The 18890-nt window shown below is 35.6% G+C and overlaps 2 protein-coding genes across 3 annotated transcripts; both read right to left on the bottom strand.

Moving 5' to 3' along the window:
- Positions 1-85: 85 nt before the first annotated feature.
- On the bottom strand, positions 86-14748 carry LOC124448661 (protein tweety homolog 2-like). 2 transcript variants are annotated; one of them, XM_046999607.1, is made up of 15 exons: positions 14571-14748; positions 13553-13737; positions 12882-12993; positions 12593-12804; positions 10253-10348; positions 10109-10181; positions 9891-9954; positions 8563-8615; positions 7434-7514; positions 7130-7222; positions 6690-6730; positions 5552-5668; positions 3568-3636; positions 1115-1202; positions 86-856 (listed from the first exon to the last, which is right to left on the bottom strand). In XM_046999607.1, the coding sequence occupies exons 1-15, from the start codon at positions 14709-14711 to the stop codon at positions 734-736; spliced, it is 1548 nt and encodes a 515-aa protein (XP_046855563.1). In that variant the 5' UTR covers positions 14712-14748; the 3' UTR covers positions 86-733. The 2 variants fall into 2 exon arrangements, with proteins under 2 accessions (XP_046855563.1, XP_046855564.1); XM_046999608.1 differs by lacking the exon at positions 7130-7222.
- A 2217-nt stretch (positions 14749-16965) lies between these two features.
- On the bottom strand, positions 16966-18848 carry LOC124449405 (heme-binding protein 2-like). Its single transcript, XM_047000318.1, has 3 exons — positions 18669-18848; positions 18362-18580; positions 16966-17594 (listed from the first exon to the last, which is right to left on the bottom strand). The coding sequence occupies exons 2-3, from the start codon at positions 18564-18566 to the stop codon at positions 17143-17145; spliced, it is 657 nt and encodes a 218-aa protein (XP_046856274.1). The 5' UTR covers positions 18567-18580; positions 18669-18848; the 3' UTR covers positions 16966-17142.
- Between the last annotated feature and the right edge of the window lie 42 nt (positions 18849-18890).

The following is an 18890-nucleotide window of genomic DNA, read 5'->3' as shown; positions in this document are numbered from 1 at the left end:
GGAAGTTTGATATTTTGGCCTGCAAGGCTCCCGCAGTTCAACTAGCGGGCAGTAATCACATGGGCCGAGTTGTCACGTACCCCGGTTTGCACACATTATTCTTTATTTTTATAGATAATTTGCAAAAAGTGAACACAGAACATTGTACAAAGCAGGACTAAATTTAAGAATAAACAATAACGCAACTCGGTAAACCTGGATGAAACTGGTTGTGTTTGATTCAGTGTGAAAATCACTCTTTCCCGAGTTGTCTCACTGACCTATATATGAATTTGAACGTTGTATCATGTATCTCATCCAAATTGTTATATTTTATCAGTACTGCAGATGTTCCCAGGCGTTTGCAGAGCGCCCATCTAATCAAAGAGCGTTTTATGGAATTATTATTTCAGTTGATATAACAGTTCACTGCAGATGCTGCGCAAAATCGATACATGAGGGGAAGGGGGTACATATTCATATATTCGTGATTTTTAACCACAATTGATAATTATTAAAGTAGAACATGAACTTATGAATATTGCCCCAGCCCCCTCATTTATCAATAGTGCGCGGTCCGTGGACTGTGACTGACTTATTACCAAGAGTTGCCAATTCTTGGAAATCATTGTCATGTAATTGGAAGTCAAGATCACCTCCCATACCCACAATGCTTCATCTCTTAGCAACGTATACAGATATAACCTTCTCTGGTCAAACTAAATTCTAAAACGTCACGTGACATGAAAAAGTTCTAAAAACTACTGCTCCCTTCGACGTTACAATTATATGAAGGCGCTCCACCATGGCCGTGGTAGTTGACGTGTATCGCATTTACGTTATTCTGAGGATGAGTTGGAGTCTCTTGTTCATGTACCTAAGAAGTAAACAAAGGAAATTTGAAATACTTCATTTAATATTCAATATTTCCTCTACTTATATTCACCAGATGAGAGTCACGAGGTCTTAAAAACGGCCCGAGGCCGTAGACCGAGGGCCGTTTTTGAGATTAAGTGGAAATATTTTCATTTTTAGGAACTGTGTAATATACTCTGAGAAAGTATGGCTACACTGATTATTGTGCTAGTTGTGCGTATTTTGGTGACGAAAGCTAATGAAGGATACTTCATCTTACACTTCTGTAAACTGATGAAATCATTAAAGGCGTTCTTTCATTGTTTTGAGTGTCTTCCCTTTGCGGTTCATCATATATTTCATCAGATCTGTACAAAAAAAAAACAACAACAAAATAATAAGCTTAAATGAAGATTTGATCTTCGCACTTTTGCTGGACAATTTAAGCAATCGTCTTAGCGATTGTACGGCAATTGTCCAGCAAAAGTGCGAAGATCAAATCTTCATTTAATTTCAAAACACCGCACTGCATAAAACATTCATACAAAATAATAAGCCCTTACTAACCGAGCGCGAGGTCTTTACGGAGAAATAACCCGTAGTGCAAGGTTTGTACAAAAAGACAGAGGTCCGATATTTCTCAGTAAAGACCGAGAGAGCGAGGTTATTAAAAGGTTTATTTTATGGCATTATTTGACCTGAAACGAAGCTTGCTTTCTTTCTCGTCCTTGCCGTTTTTACGGGTTGGCTTTCGCTTTTTCAAGTTTTCGTCCATAAAAAATAAATCGTTTCAAATTGTATCGTCTGGATAGTTAAATGCTTTCCATGTGTTTTTTCTTTCGAGTCACATTCGTAAATGGTTTTTTGTTTCGTTTTTACGTTTTACGGTTTGCATTACGAAGTTTGTTTACATTTGACTGTAAAATTACACGTTTTGGACCGTGGTCGATTACGGGAAAATAATGGACCGGCAAAAATGTTTCTGAGCCAATCAAAGCGCGCCATTTAGCCGGAAGTGACGCTTGCCATATAATAAAAGTTCATAATAAAATAGAGACTTTGTCGTGGTGACAAATCTGAAAATAGTTCTAAAGATAGCAAATACCATAGTGAATGGTAAAAGTAACATAATAAGTTGATATTTCTTAAAAGAACTGATAGTTCTTGAAGAGCACTAACCCAATAGTTTTGATGTAACCAGTCTTTTTTACATATGTGCCCTTAGAAGAAACCATCGAAATCTGTGTAGATGATCTTTTTCACTCGGACATTGCTGTATCACACATGTCCGAGGAGGCTTTTAGAGAATTAATGTTAGCGGCCACTAGAGGAGTTGAGTCTAGTTTCAAATATATCATGTACAAACAAATTGATGGGGTGGCTATGGGTTCTCCTCTTGGACCAGTACTTGCCAATCTTTTTGTAGGCTATTATGAGTGTAAGATGTTTGTCTCTTCTGAACCTCCGGAAGTGCTTTGATATAAACGTTACGTTGACGACACCTTTTCCCTTTCTCGTAACAACAAAAATCGGCAATTATTTTAACATAAACTCTGTTCTCTTCACCCTTCTTTAAACTATACGTCTGAACATGAATCAATTTGTCAGTTAGCGTTTTTGGGTGTTCTTGTCCATAAACGCAATGGTCAATTCCTCACAAGCATTCATCGCAAGGCAACTTTTACGGGTTTGTACACACGCTTTGACTCTTTTTCTTCACACAGAGAAAAGATTTCTTTAGTAAAGTGTTTAATAAAGCGAACACTTAGACTGTCATCAGAGGAGTTGATTGAGGATGATCTCAAATCATTCATTCAAATATTTCATTTCCTTCATTCTTTCAGTTACGCGTCATGGAGTCTGTTTTAATTAAGTTAACCAATCCCGGTCCTCTGCCGACATAAGGATTATGTTTTTAATTTATCCTTGTTTTTAGCGTCATCTCCCCTTTTGGAGATGACGCACACACTTTATTGGCATTATAAATATCGGTAGATTTTATATTTTCATTTAGCAGACGTTGACACCTGAGGAGTAGTCTGCCGCAATGCATCGTGTCGTTTAATTTCATAACATTTATTTTAGAACTATTGGGTTAGTGCTCTTTACTTAAAACAGTTCATTTAAGAACTATCAACTTATTATATTACTTTTACCATTCACTATGGTATTTGCTATCTTTAGAACTATTTTCAAAAGTTAATAGTGAATTGGGTTTTTTCGGATAGCTAAAAATCCATAGTTTGCTGTATTGAACTCAAAACAAATAAGCCATTACCTGATAGCTACACACAAAACATTCTAAAAACATTAAGCATGATGCTGGGCTAATAAAGTAGGCAGCCCGCAATTTATTCATGCCGTGTAAATACCAGGAGTAGGTTGTACGAGGTATTGATAGCGTTATCCATTGGATAGCAAAATGCTTTAAACGGTTAAAAAACTTTTTAAAATGAATAATATAAGGTTTGAACTTAGCAGTTACTTAAATGAAATATTGCTACTAAGATTACAAAATTTCTTTGCTGTAACGAAAGTATAAACACATCTTTTACAAGTTTGAAAAATTTACTATCCAATGGATAACGCTATCCAGGCTTTGTGCAATCGACCACATAGGCCAGTGTTCATTTCAATATCTTCTGCTTTTGCAGTGAGGAAGACTGGAATAGTGTAGGTAAATTAGGTTACGAACATTTCGCAAAGCTATAAATAAATATTTTAAATACTAACTCGTAATCAACATCACGAGGCCACCACAAAGCCGCTTCTTTGACACTCTCGGGTGAATCTTCTTTATCACTAAATGAAACAACCTAATTATTCACTTTTCGATGATATTAATCTTGCATAATAACTATTAATTATCAAATATACCAACTCTTCGTGGTGCATAATTAATGCATTTATCTCATGCAATTAATGCAAAAATATGCACAAAAAGCCAAAATTTCTCTTATAGAGATAGTCGTGAAATATAGAACAGTCGTGATTTCAATTGACATGAAAGGGCCAAATTTGATATTTCCATCAGTGAGTTTATTGATAAAAAAGGCGAGACGAGTTATCTGGCTAGACGAGTTACTCCGAGAACTCAGCAAGACGAGTTATCTGGCCAGACGAGTTACTCCGAGAACTCAGCAAGACGAGTTATGTGGCTAGACGAGTTACTCCGAGAACTCAGCAAGACGAGTTATCTGGCTAGACGAGTTACTCCGAGAACTCAGCAAGATGAGTTATCTGGCTAGACGAGTTACTCCGAGAACTCAGCAAGACGAGTTATCTGGCTAGACGAGTTACTCCGAGAACTCAGCAAGACGAGTTACCTGGCTAGACGAGTTACTCCGAGAACTCAGCAAGACGAGTTATCTGGCTAGACGAGTTACTCCGAGAACTCAGCAAGACGAGTTATCTGGCTAGACGAGTTACTCCGAGAACTCAGCAAGACGAGTTATCTGGCTAGACGAGTTACTTCTAGAACTCAGCAAGACGAGTTATCTGGCTAGACGAGTTACTCCGAGAACTCAGCAAGACGAGTTATCTGGCTAGACGAGTTACTCCGAGAACTCAGCAAGACGAGTTATCTGGCTAGACGAGTTACTCCGAGAACTCAGCAAGACGAGTTATCTGGCTAGACGAGTTACTCCGAGAACTCAGCAAGACGAGTTATCTGGCTAGACGAGTTACCCCAAGAACTCAGCAAGACGAGTTATCTGGCTAGACGAGTTACTCCGGATGTCATATAAACAGTCATACGAGTTAATCACAGGATTTATAGAACAGACGAGAACTCGGCGCTGCCGAGATAATCGCCTGGCCGGGTAACTCGGCTCCATATAAACAGGCCCTAAAAACGGGTCAATCAGACAATAGCAATGTATATTTAAAACTCTTTCTTTAGATTAATCATTCATTACTGTACTGGGGTCTGTTGCACGAAACCTGGATAGCGTTATCCACTGGATAGAAAATTTTTCTCAACGTTCATAAAATCTCTTATAAATATGCGACTTTAACTGTGCAATCACTGAAATAAAAAATTGTTTTCAAGGTTACGAAACTTCTTTGTCGTAAGAAAAATATAAACACCTTTTTTACAAGTTTGAGAATTTTCACTATCCAATGGATTACGCTATCCAGGCTTCGTGCAACCGGCCCCTGTATTGTATTTTATTGTACTTTAAACCAGTGGTCTCCAAACTTTACAGGCAGAGGGCCACATGAACTTTCATCCAGCATGTTGAGGGCCGACGAACCGTATACCGCTGGTCAAAGAGCGATGAAGAAGTATTTTACACTTCACTCTTCTTAAAATCGCCGACATTCATCATCTACTTTTTTTTCTTTTATCGGCCATTATGAAGCATTGAAATATAAAAAATTTCCACTTTATCCTTCAGCTTTTTAAATTTTGCAATGCGCTTGAAACGGAAGTAGGAAGTTGGGTCAAAAATTGATGTAAGCCACTCTTGCTAGTTGGCTTGAGTCATAACGTGAACTTTCTGCACAAAGTTTATTTTGTTTAATATTATTACTTTTTTTCTTAAGTGTCACTGCGGGCCGGATTGAGAGGCCTAACGGGCCGCATCTGGCCCGCGGGCCGTAGTTTGGAGACCCCTGCTTTAAACCAATAACAAACCCTGAATATAAATATAGGCAGATGCCAGCTGACTGATTATGTTACAGCTGAATTGATTTATGGCTATAAAACGCGCACCTGAACATGACGGGACGGTCTTTACGATGATCCCACATGGAGCAAGTACAACACGTCAACAGACCAGATACAAACGCAAGAACAACAAGACATATTGTTAAAATCCCAAGGCTGTTTCTATAAATATAAATTAAACAATTGAACATTGCTCGTACAATGTTCAACGCAAAGACTTCCTCTTGCAGTATTGCTTTCCATTTGAAAACCAAGTTTATGGAAGTAATTTGTTTTAAAATTGGCGTGACATTTATAATCGTTCGGTTTTAGTTTAATGTGACTTATTCCGGCGCAACTTATAAAGGACCTATTTGCGCAGCATTACATTTGCACATGACATGATTTTTGTTCGGTTTTAGTTTAATGTGACTTATTCCGGCGCAACTTATAAAGGACCTATTTGCGCAGCATTACATTTGCGCATGACATGATTTTTGTTCGGTTTTTTATAGACTTAAATTATGCTTTAGCATTTTTGCCATTACAAAGTTAATGTAGTGTACAAACTTTGCCTGAGCCTATAAAAACTTTTTCACTGCAATTACTGTCGCATTTTCAGTCTTTTTTCACGTTTGTGGTTTACCAGCAGATGGCTTAAATCAAGAACAACGACAACAATAATTAATTTGCGATCCTTTTAAGCAAGTGGTATTGCATATGACAGTAAGGCCTGCTTCAAACGTCGCATTTTACATGAGCCGAATGCATTTAAAACACAAGATAATGAGGAACTTTCTCCTTTTTCAATGCATTCGGCGCGTGTAAAATGCGAGGTTTGAAACGGGCATAAGAATATATAACAACCACAAATTATTCATTTTTGACAAATTTAGCACCATTCGTTGTTTTTCATTGAGAGAACACAAAACTGTTTTCACAGGAAGTTTGCTTTCCACTGGTTCGCTTTTTGTTAAATTGATGGCCGATTTTGAGTTCCACTCGTTGTGTGGAATAGACATGAAAACGCTTCATGGTAAAGTGTAGCGGTTAGATAAACAACACGGCTGTCTCTGTATTGACAAATATTCTTTAAAACCAGTCATATCGTGCGCCATGAATGGAAGTATTCCATTAGCAAGATGCAAAACAGTAGCACACTAGAAAACATAATTTTCATTTATAATCATCCGTTGGTACTTACAAAGATTTCTCACAAATGCCTTCCATTGCGTTCATGTATTTCTGGATGGAAAATAAAAAAAAATCTAGATTTATTTCTAAATCCAACGAACATTCTAAGAAATGAACTATAGGTGGAGCTAACGTTAGCTGAAGTAGTTAAACTGCATATTTTATTCTGCAGTGTAATAATGAATCATCCAGGAGCGTCGGAGGGGGGGAGATGGGGTGATGGTGGTACAATTCAATCTATAATAATGCAATCTCAATTGTGATTGGCCGAGAGCCTACTAATTCTCAATGCTCCGCCATCAACAAAATATTGAAAATTTCCGTCGGTGACGTAATTTTTAGTGTGACAAACTAAAAATTGCTGTTAGACTGATAATATATCCGAAGTTTTTTACTAGTACAAATCACATTAGCAGTCAGAAAATTTAGATTTAGGAGATGGCAAAATACCTGATGAATCTTGAAACAAGTAAAACTTGCTTCATACAGAGGAAAATTGTACGATACATCAATCAGATTATTCAAAATGGACGATTTCAGATTCTAAAAACATCGAAATTTTTCATTACTCAAAATGGACGATTTAAGATTCTAAAAATGAAGTTTTTTATTAAAATTATACACAACTGATGCAGTTTGTTGTAACAATTTAACGAATGCCATGATGGATAGGTATGTCGGCATTTTCGAACTAGGAAAACCGCTGACCAACTAAATCGCACTAAAGATGTATCAACGTTATCAAAGCACCAACCTTTACATGTAAAGACGAATCAGGAATGTTACCAATCAAGTAGATCACGTGTTGTAAAATGTACCTGACATCACTCAGGTTCTATAGAGAGAAAAACACAACCATTTAAAAGTTAAAAATACACATGGCACTATAACATTCAACACCAACACAGACATAGTTAACGTAGTACAAACACAACGGAGACAACCCTGCCGAATCTAATGCGTTGTGTATTAAATCCTAGGATGAAATATTTCCGTTTTTGGAATACTTTGGAATGCTACCATACCGAAACGCCTTCCTCTAATGCATACCGCATTGAAAAATTCATGTTTTAAACGCCATTTTTATCAGTAAACAGACGGGAGTGTTTATTGTCAACATTAAAAATAAAAGTTTGTAGATGTAGATATCTACACAATGAAACATTTGAAGACAAATTGTTCCTCGGAAGACAAGGTAGGAGACGCCGTTCAACATGAGAAATTCTCCGTTGTTTGCGGCGCAAATACTGGAAAAAACGGTTGACATCATGAAATTCTAAAAACGAAACCGTTCGACGTCGATTATTTACAATGGAACATCAAATATTTAATAGATGTGGCGAAGAAGAACAAAATGGATACCAGTTGACTAAGAAATGGATACCAGTTGACTAGGTATAAAGTCACTAGTACTGACTTTATACGTAATACTATGGTGTAAGGGCATTTTATAGTCTTTACGAAAATAAATACATAATTACTCTCTGGTAATAAATAGTGGTTTGAATCAGAGAGTATCGTTACATGTTTGTAGATGTAGATCGTCCAGGTTAGTAGAGTCCTGAGAAGGACTGTTTTTGTTGTTGTTGACTGACGTTTCGACAACCTTAGCGGCAGTCATCTTCAGAGTCAAATGGAATACTTTGGAATACTACCATATTCCCTGACAGGTTTAGATTGACTTATATTTGTTTTTCAACGCGGGGTTCTTGAAATGCCGTCACTGACAATCGTAAATAAATGCTTTGAATAAAAACAAAGGTGACAATAATGTTCACGATGTTTATTTAACGAAGGAGTTTATTTGCTTGAATTAGTCAATGAAAGAAAAGACCAAACAAAATATTATAGTTCAACTAAAGTTTCTTTGACCAAATTATTACCCCTTCAAATGGATTGGTTGAGTTGTTACAGTCCATGTAGTAGGAGACGACCACTGCAACGAAAGAAATTAGATTCATATCAAGAAGTTTTGATGAGACGATAAGCTAAACAATAGCTACAGGATGTATAAAAAAACTTTTAGAAATTGACGCATAGAAAAAATTTCAATTCCTCGTCACAATGCTAATCCACTCGTGCATTAGTGCGCATGTTTTGCTGGGAGAAGTTAAATCAAGATATGTAATATACAGGGTATCACAAAAAAATCCCTCCCCCCTAAACAAATCATTCTTGACGTTATTGTACCTGTGGGAATTGAGTTTAATTTTACATAAATGGTGTAATTTATTCTTTAAAGTATTCATCGCGATGATGGAAGCAAGCAAAACGATATTACATAAATTCGTATAATAACGCGCTTTCAACAAGACGAGTGATTTGTATAGGGAGGAAAACATTTTACGGAGGCCATCCCGTGCACACGTTGCTGATAATACTTGTGCTCATTCAAATGAAAACAACAAACTGATCTTGTAAACAAACAAACGATAGTTTAACCTAATAATGTAGAAATTTTATCAATAAAAACTCGATAAAGTAAATGGTTTGAACCCGGGAGTATCGTTACATGTTTGTAAATGTAGATCGAATGAACTCTTTTTGACTCTGAAGATGACTACCGCTAAGGTTGTCGAAACGTCAGTCAACAACAACAAAAACAGTCCTTCTCAGGACTATACCAACCTGGACGATCTACATTTACAAACATGTAAAAACTCGATAACAGCAAATAAATTTTTGGAAAATCACAAAAACAACTATGATTGATTTGAAGACATTTTGAATTTAAACTTGAGCAAAACATGATGCTATAATTTCATTAATTTATTCTGAATCCCACACGATCCTAACAAACTCAGTTTTTTGAAACTGCATAATGCAATTGAAACTAGAAAGATTCAGGAATATACCGCATCTCATTTTTCCCTAACACATAAATGAAGAATGAAACTTTTTGGCAAAACATTGAGAAGTGCGGACATAAAGACAAATGTAAACATTTTAGGCCGATGGTTATCAAATCTTCAGGATTCCAGGTGGTGCCAGCAGATTTGTACTTTGGGGGAGGGGGTAACACCCCCAAATGTCACTTACATTTATTATGCATAGTTTGACATCATTGACATTTTCAAGTTACATATATAAAGACTTAGGTATTTGAAATGTTGAGGTGCAGTCACCAATCACCCCCGACGTACCAGTTGGAACCCCCAGTTCCACTGTACTGAATAAACATGAAAATATATGTACTCAATAAAGATCTTACATTGGTTGGCTCCACTGATTGTTTCAACAGATTCCTTCGGATGAACACAAAAATCACCAATTCCCTATAAAGGAAAAAAGCCAACTCAAAAAAGGAGATAAAGTCCCATCTCAACATGACTAAAAACATCACTTGCACAACTTCTTAAAATCTTAATGCAACCAAATGAAAAACAATCTATTGTGTAGAACAAACAACTCTCTGGTTAAACACAGTACCGTTGCTATGCCAACATTTACACCAGTAGCAGACCAGAAAAACAAAACTGACATAAGACAAAATATTGATGCCCTGAAACATTGATGATAAGATTTACATGAAAAAGTTGGGTTAATCAAAAAATTGTGTTTTCACATACTTACAAGAAAATAATGCAACCGTTGACGTGACAACTAAGCCAGAACAAGAAGATGCACAAAAGTATAGACCAAGACAACAACACCACTGTTGTCAACCATCTAAAATAATCAGTATATTGTCTAATTTATGTTTTGGAGATCTAGTACATTGATTTCTGATGTACCTTCCTCACTATGACATAAATATAAGGAGATCAAGTACATTGATTTCTTATGTACCATCCTCACTATGACATAAGTATAAGGAGATCAAGTACATTGATTTCTTATGTACCATCCTCACTATGACATAGGTATAAGGAGATAAAGTACATTGATTTCTTATGTACCATCTTCACTATGACATAAATATAAGAAGATCAAGTACATTGATTTCTTATGTACCATCCTCACTATGACATAAGTATAAGGAGATCAAGTACATTGATTTCTTATGTACCATCTTCACTATGACATGAATATAAGGACATCAAGTACATTGATTTCTTATGTACCATCTTCACTATGACATAAGTATAAAGAGATCAAGTACATTGATTTCTTATGTACCATCCTCACTATGACATAAGTATAAGGAGATCAAGTACATTGATTTCTTATGTACCATCCTTATGACATAAGTATAAGGAGATCAAGTACATTGATTTCTTATGTACCATCTTCACTATGACATAAGTATAAGGAGATCAAGTACATTGATTTCTTATGTACCATCCTCACTATGACATAAGTATAAGGAGATCAAGTACATTGATTTCTTATGTACCATCTTCACTATGACATGAATATAAGGACATCAAGTACATTGATTCCTTATGTACCATCTTCACTATGACATAAGTATAAAGAGATCAAGAACATTGATTTCTTTTGTACCATCCTCACTATGACATAAGTATAAGGAGATCAAGTACATTGATTTCTTATGTACCATCCTCACTATGACATAAGTATAAGGAGATCAAGTACATTGATTTCTTATGTACCATCCTTACTATGACATAAGTATAAGGAGATCAAGTACATTGATTTCTTATGTACCATCCTCACTATGACATAAGTATAAGGAGATCAAGTACATTGATTTCTTATGTACCATCCTCACTATGACATAAGTATAAGGAGATCAAGTACATTGATTTCTTATGTACCATCCTCACTATGACATAAGTATAAGGAGATCAAGTACATTGATTTCTTATGTACCATTCTCACTATGACATAAGTATAAGGAGATCAAGTACATTGATTTCTTATGTACCATCCTCACTATGACATAAGTATAAGGAGATCAAGTACATTGATTTCTTATATACCATCTTCACTATGACATAAATATAAGGACATCAAGTACATTGATTCCTTATGTACCATCTTCACTATGACATAAGTATAAAGAGATCAAGTACATTGATTTCTTATATACCATCTTCACTATGACATAAATATAAGGACATCAAGTACATTGATTCCTTATGTACCATCCTCACTATGACATAAGTATAAAGAGATCAAGAACATTGATTTCTTTTGTACCATCCTCACTATGACATAAGTATAAGGAGATCAAGTACATTGATTTCTTATGTACCATCCTTACTATGACATAAGTATAAGGAGATCAAGTACATTGATTTCTTATGTACCATCCTCACTATGACATAAGTATAAGGAGATCAAGTACATTGATTTCTTATGTACCATCCTCACTATGACATAAGTATAAGGAGATCAAGTACATTGATTTCTTATGTACCATCTTCACTATGACATAAATATAAGGACATCAAGTACATTGATTTCTTATGTACCATCTTCACTATGACATAAGTATAAAGAGATCAAGTACATTGATTTCTTATGTACCATCTTCACTATGACATAAGTACAAGTAGATCAAGAACATTGATTTCTTATGTACCATCCTCACTATGACACAAGTATAAGGAGATCAAGTACATTGATTTCTTATGTACCATCCTTACTATGACATAAGTATAAGGAGATCAAGTACATTGATTTCTTATGTACCATTCTCACTATGACATAAGTATAAGGAGATCAAGTACATTGATTTCTTATGTACCATTCTCACTATGACATAAGTATAAGGAGATCAAGTACATTGGTTTCTTATGTACCATCTTCACTATGACATAAGTATAAGGAGATCAAGCACATTGATTTCTTATGTACCATCTTCACTATGACATAAGTATAAAAAGATCAAGTACATTGATTTCTTATGTACCATTCTCACTATGACATAAGAATCAAGAGATCTTTATACTTAAGCCATAAACTTTAAAATATGAAGATTTGTTAGATGACTAAATTTTTTACCTAAAATTATCAAAATGGTGAAACTTTTTGCCAACAGTACAACTTTCATTAACAACAGTCATCGGCAACAGCTGATCGACAGACAGGAGATTTTTATGCAAGGTTGTACAGTCAATGAAAGCTTTCTCGGCGGCTGGATAATGGTAAGGATAACTCTTCAGCTCATTTATATAATCGATAGTTTCAGACAAAGTAGAGACCATCTTGTTTCCCTAGACATATAAATTTGACCTTGAGTCAAATACTGTCATACTAAATTGAGATAACTTATGTTACTTCAACGACTTACTTTGTTGGCGGCAATAGAAATATCACTTCGCAAATCATTGACAGATTTGCGGAACTGATGAACTCCATCACTGGTTTTTCCATTGAAGGTAAATCCAATTACAATTGCAGCACTGAAAAATTATCCATAGACGTTAGAGTGTCCATATCAGGGTCAAGGTTTAGGTAGTCCAATGAATTTTATTAACATTTGCAAATTCAAAATACTTAATTGGACGAAAATTTCATCTTCTTGGCCTGCTTGGACAAGAATCTGTACCGGATGTGACGTACAATTGAATAGATACATTGAAAACTCGGCTTTTATTCAACAAAAAACACTTTAATAGCAAATATTTGCCAAAATCAGCTCGAAAAGTAACATATTCTGCATAGGTTTATAGTTTGATGACCTCGTCAGAATCATCAAAGAAAAGATTTAAATAGTAAAACTGCGTTTTTACGTCATTTTCGGCGCTTCATGTCACTTATTTCTAGGCTCAAAAACATGAAATTTTCCTCCTTTCAAATATATTGTAATTTGCACATGTGCTTAACTATCTAAACAGATTACACGGTCAAGATGGTCAAGACTCAGAGGTTGAATGTCTTAATTTTGTATTACCCACTACAGATAGTTAATACATAGTAGAAATTTTTGGCACACAATCTTGTTTAATTAGCTTTCTTTACCTGCAAATAAGCGCTAAGATAAAGATTTCCACTTGTAAAGCTCGTTTTTTACAGCAGCAAAAATCCTTTTGCTTTTTTCTCTTCCTTGTTCGGCTTATACAGAAACAGCAGGTGTAGTACAACACCATCAAAATGAGCTTCACAGCACCAACACAAGCTATACACAATGCGATGACAAAAAGCGCCTGAGGAAATTAACAAAATGAACGAAACATTTGTAGAACAAATTTAAGAACAAATTTATAGTTTAGTTTTTGAACGTGTCAGTTGCATTTAATGATATTACTCATTTTATATAAATTATACTTCAATTAAAAAAGGTTTTTTTTGATATTTGTGCTAATTTACTTTAAATAAATGTAAACTAGGATGACAAATTTCCCATTTTTCAAGCGCAGTACTCAGATCAACCTTGTTTTGAAAATTTCGCAGGCAATTTTATGCAAAGTAATTTTTTAAATTTTTAAGGACTCAATGATTTATTATTACAATTTACTTCATAGTTTGGGCTCTAACTTTTGGATTTAAAACTGAATCCTAAAATAACCAAATCTGATCATCCCGAATCCCAAATCTGATCATCCCGAATCCCAAATCTGATCATGTGCAATTCATATGCGTAATACACAAGTTTTAAAACAAACAAAACGCGTGATTTGCGTAAATTAAACCAGGATGAACAAATGCCTACTTTTGCGGTCGCTGAAATCAGATCATCAGCTTAGAGACAACTCTCATCACTATGATTTAAACAATAACATTCAAATGAAATAAATTCCTATATCTACGTTTTTTTCATACATGTACCATTCTGGCATTCCCTCTACAAAATTCTCCCACAAGTTATTCATATTCTTTTTACACAAACTTAACAATTAAACAGTTGCCATTTCAGTTTTGCATTGCTCGTTAAAACAGCGATATTTCGTCAACAACAAACACACGAAAATTTATCCACCTGACAAGCACGCGTGTTTACTCAACAAAGCTACAACGAAGATTATATTTTATATCATACCTCTCTGTACAATTTATCGCCCGGAGAAAATATGGTGGTGGTTTCTGAGAAATCTAGGTCTTCATGTGGCGCAGAATGAAACCATTTCGCTAAACTGGAAGCCACATAAGGACCCATGGAATAGTGAGAAAAAAGCGCCATTACTTCACGTGCTAGAGACCCCTTGTCTTTTGAGTTTTCAGTTTCAATTTGCTTTGTCGAAACAAGTTCCAATGATGTTAATTAAACCAATTAGCGCTTTTTTCATGTTTGGGCCAATTAGAAAGCGTTAACACACGAAAATGTAAACAAAAGAAGCACAACTAACGAAGTTGTTGCATCGTTAATGTGTTTTCTGACGAAATAACGATTGCATACGATAAAGTGAGTATTTCTCTTCAATTTTGCAGTGGGATTTTTTTAATTTGTCCTAGATAGCAAAATATTTAAGTTCAAAGAACGTCAGTTTTTAGTGTGTAAATTACTACAATCCATTTCCCCCTATTTTAGAATAATTATCCAAACTTATTGCTCTTTATAAACTGACATTTGTTACACCTTTAACAAAACTGATATTTACTTTCACCAAAGAATATACAAATAAATAAGATAAAAATAACACTCAATGTTGTACTTTGAAAAAGTTCCCGCGCTTTTGTTATTGAGGTCAGATGTTGATCGCGGTCGGCCATATTGTTTGTATTTTCAACTGATGATGAACGTGATGAAGAAAGAGCTTCTTTGCTCTCACGTGAGGCCATCTCAACCAATGAAACAGTGAGAAAAATGAACTTTGACAGTGATCGAAAATTTGGCGTTCAGAAAATTTTTCTAAAGTTTTCGGTGACAGCCAATAAAATCGGGTGAGTTCGCAGGTCTGCCGGGGGTGTAATACAAGACCTTAAAATGCTGAGGTCTGATGGTAAAAAGTTGTATGTATCTTATATAGTCGACTATTTTTTGTCTATTTCACTTGCAGGGATTATTCTTTTTATGTATGAATGTGTTCGATGTAGACAGTCATGGCAATATTGTTGAACTTGATTTTCTCCAAATTACAGTCACAAAGATAGATGGAGAAAAAGAAAAAAAGATTACTAGTTATTGTTTCCCTCGATATAAGAATCGCGATCAAAGTTTTTACATCACAGTCATTTTTTTTTTGACTCTGAAGATGACTACCGTTAAGGTTGTCGAAACGTCAGTCAACAACAACAAAAACAGTCCTTCTTAGGACTATACCAACCTGGACAATCTACATCTACAAACATGACACGATACTTCCGGGTTCAAACCATTTACTTTTCAGACGTACGCTGCTAAAACCTTGCATATCGTAAGGTCTCAAAAGTTCCCCACAACATTTATTTTATTTTTGACCAAAAAATGAACAACTAAACCAAATAATTCAATTTAAATGAGAAAATGAAACTTAACTTTCGGAGAAAGAACAACCGACGGCATAAGCAAGAAATAATAAGACCAACATTACTGAAAAACTCGCGTCTTAAATATGCCGTTTTACAAGTCGAGGCGCAATATAATTTCGTGAAACTGCAGGAACTTCGACAGGTTAAGTTTTTTCACAGAGTGAATTAGCTTTCAAAAGAAATCAGTTGGGCACAACGAAATAAATATGGGCCTCTTATTACACGCACTCAGAAAATATCAAATAAGTCTGAAAATAAAGGAATCGTTCGATAATTAGAGCGGATTTAGGGTACCTCAAAACTAATTAGCTACTGCAGCGCCATTTGCAATATATTTACATTTCTAAACATCAAAGAAATAAGTTCAGTGGTAAAATTTTATTCTTTAGAAATTCAAAACCAATAGCGTTTTTTTTAAAGTACTTTGAATTTAAAACTGAGCAGCTACAATTTATTTTGAGGTACCCTAGACCCGCCACTTCGATTCCCGCATATTTTGTATGAGTGACAATCGAAAAAGTCAAAGAAGCTCAAAGGAGGCCAACAGGAAATAAAAAAATATTTAAAAACAAAAAAGGGCTCAGAATTGTGTAAGCGCTTTGTGAATAACTGTTTTTAACGCACTCAACTCAACTAGCAACAGCATCTGTACTAGTTCTAAAATGCATTTTTCGTAATTTGTTGTTCATGGCGATATAAAAATCTTTCAATGTTTTACACAACAGATTACAACACAGAGTTCATCTTAGATGCAAAAAATGTGTTTTAGAGATCGAAGTCAAAAATTTTCCAATTTTGTGGGGATAGATTTCAGGAGTCGTAAGACACTTGAAATGGCAAGGCCCCAAACTTGGACCCTGTCCAACCTTGGACCGCGAAATCGCTTTAAAAAACTAAACTCGTGTGTCGAAACAATTCGCTTTTTACCGGGAGAATTTGTTCTAGGTAATGAGGCCCATAAAATTTTTTCAATAAAATCTCTTTCATTCAATTTCAATTTGTTTTTGTATTTCATTATAAAATTGCTTGTGAGTAAAAACAACGATTATTTATATAAATTAAGCTAAAAACCCAAATTTATTCCCAATGATACATAATAATCAATCGCCTCATAGCTATCATAAGCCATGGCATATATTCAGTTTAAACTTCATGTCATCCATTCAAAACAAAACATTTGTATTTTTTGCTATGAACCATATCTCATTATGACGATTCAGAGGCTCGAACGGACTATCATATCCTGCCGTGAAATAGGAGCTAGTGGCGTAAGCATCACCGAGGCCAGCGGCCTCCAACGCTTTGATTAGTTTTGCAGTATTTTTCTGAATGAGCGTTGTGTTCATGTAACCTGGGAATGACGTCACAAACTGACAGTGTCTTGGGAGAGTTCTTATGTAAACATTCCCAGTCGGTTCAGGGGGGTTGCTCTGATATTTAAAAGGAACAAAGAAGTTTACGGTGAAATTGGAAGCGCAGAAAGGACCTGGACCTGCATCGATCTCTACTGCAACTGGAACAGTCATTTCTATTTTAACTTTCTCCTTGTTGGCTCCTTGAATGTAAGAGAAAAGTCGTAGGAATCCTGTAGTTGACGCTTTCGCGTAATCGACACCTAAAGAAACATAATAAAATGAGCTTATTCATCACCAAGGTCAACAGCCAATGAACGGTAAGCAGGTTTGACACCACCAAGAGTTAGAGAGTAGGGTCTGTCATGATGAACATATCATTAACAAAGTACATTTGCAGTACTCCACCAACGAATTGGTGGATTTGCGCAGACTTGTGGAAGCAAGGATTGAAAGGAGTAACTCGGTATAAAAATGAACTCGAAATCCAAAGCATTCAGTCTGAATAACCGTATCCAGTCGTATAAAAGAATGTAAGGTAAAGTAGGATTGAAAGGAGTAACTCGGTATAAAAATGAACTCGAAATCCAAAGCATTCAGTCTGAATAACCATATCCAGTCGTATAAAAGAATGTAATGTAAAGTCGGACATTGAATAACATTATTGGACGCAATATCATTGAAAATAAAGTGAATTGTTTGAGCGCAGGAGTATCGTTGTATTTTTGTAGATTTAGATCGTCATGTTAGTGGAGTTACAGATATACAATTATTGATGTCGACAATTTTCGTGGAGTAATCTCGTTCCCATTTCTTTCCTGGTCACGCGTCAAACACATGCGTCGTGAGCACCTGTTTTTCCCAAGTGGAAGAACAGAGAAATTTAGCAAACATTGCATGTCGCAATGCCATACGCGTAGCGCCGTCGGGAAAATGGCGTGATATGCCCATATATGGATGTGGTTAGGTCAAACGCAACTTTTTGCTACATTATATACAGCACGTCGTGTTTGCTACATTTATTTGATACCTGATACAACGGTGCTTGCCCATTTGTATTCCTCGTAGCATCTTTCTTCAAAATCTTTGCTTTTCAACGTCACTTTGTATTCAGGACATTCCAACCCACGACAAAACACAGGTTCCCCATTTCCGTTAAGTGGCAATGCGTCGTTGTGTAGGAAAATTGCCAAATACAGCAAGCAAGCCGTGAAGCATTGGATTTTACTCATCATTGTAAACGCGTTATCTGTAAATTATCAAATTGTTAGCGCACGTAGATTGTTACTACATGGAATCGTAGTTTCAAAATCATCATTTAAACGACAATCGCTTACCTTATCTCTGCCAGTGTCACAGCTGAATGATGCAGGCTTTCGATCACGCAAGCTTATTGTAGATCAAATGATGCAATATAGAATTACATGATTGTGGAATGTGAAGAACTTAACTTTAATTGTTGGGAACAACAAAGTGTCAGACGTACAATGGTGTGTTGTTGGGCGACAAGTGCGCAACGGAAATGAAAACCAAACACAGCAGAGCCTGGAAACGAGTGA

Source organism: Xenia sp. Carnegie-2017, unplaced genomic scaffold (assembly GCF_021976095.1).
Source record: "Xenia sp. Carnegie-2017 unplaced genomic scaffold, XeniaSp_v1 HiC_scaffold_23, whole genome shotgun sequence".
Taxonomy (NCBI): domain Eukaryota; kingdom Metazoa; phylum Cnidaria; class Anthozoa; order Malacalcyonacea; family Xeniidae; genus Xenia; species Xenia sp. Carnegie-2017.
This window is presented reverse-complemented; position numbering and strand designations above follow the sequence as displayed.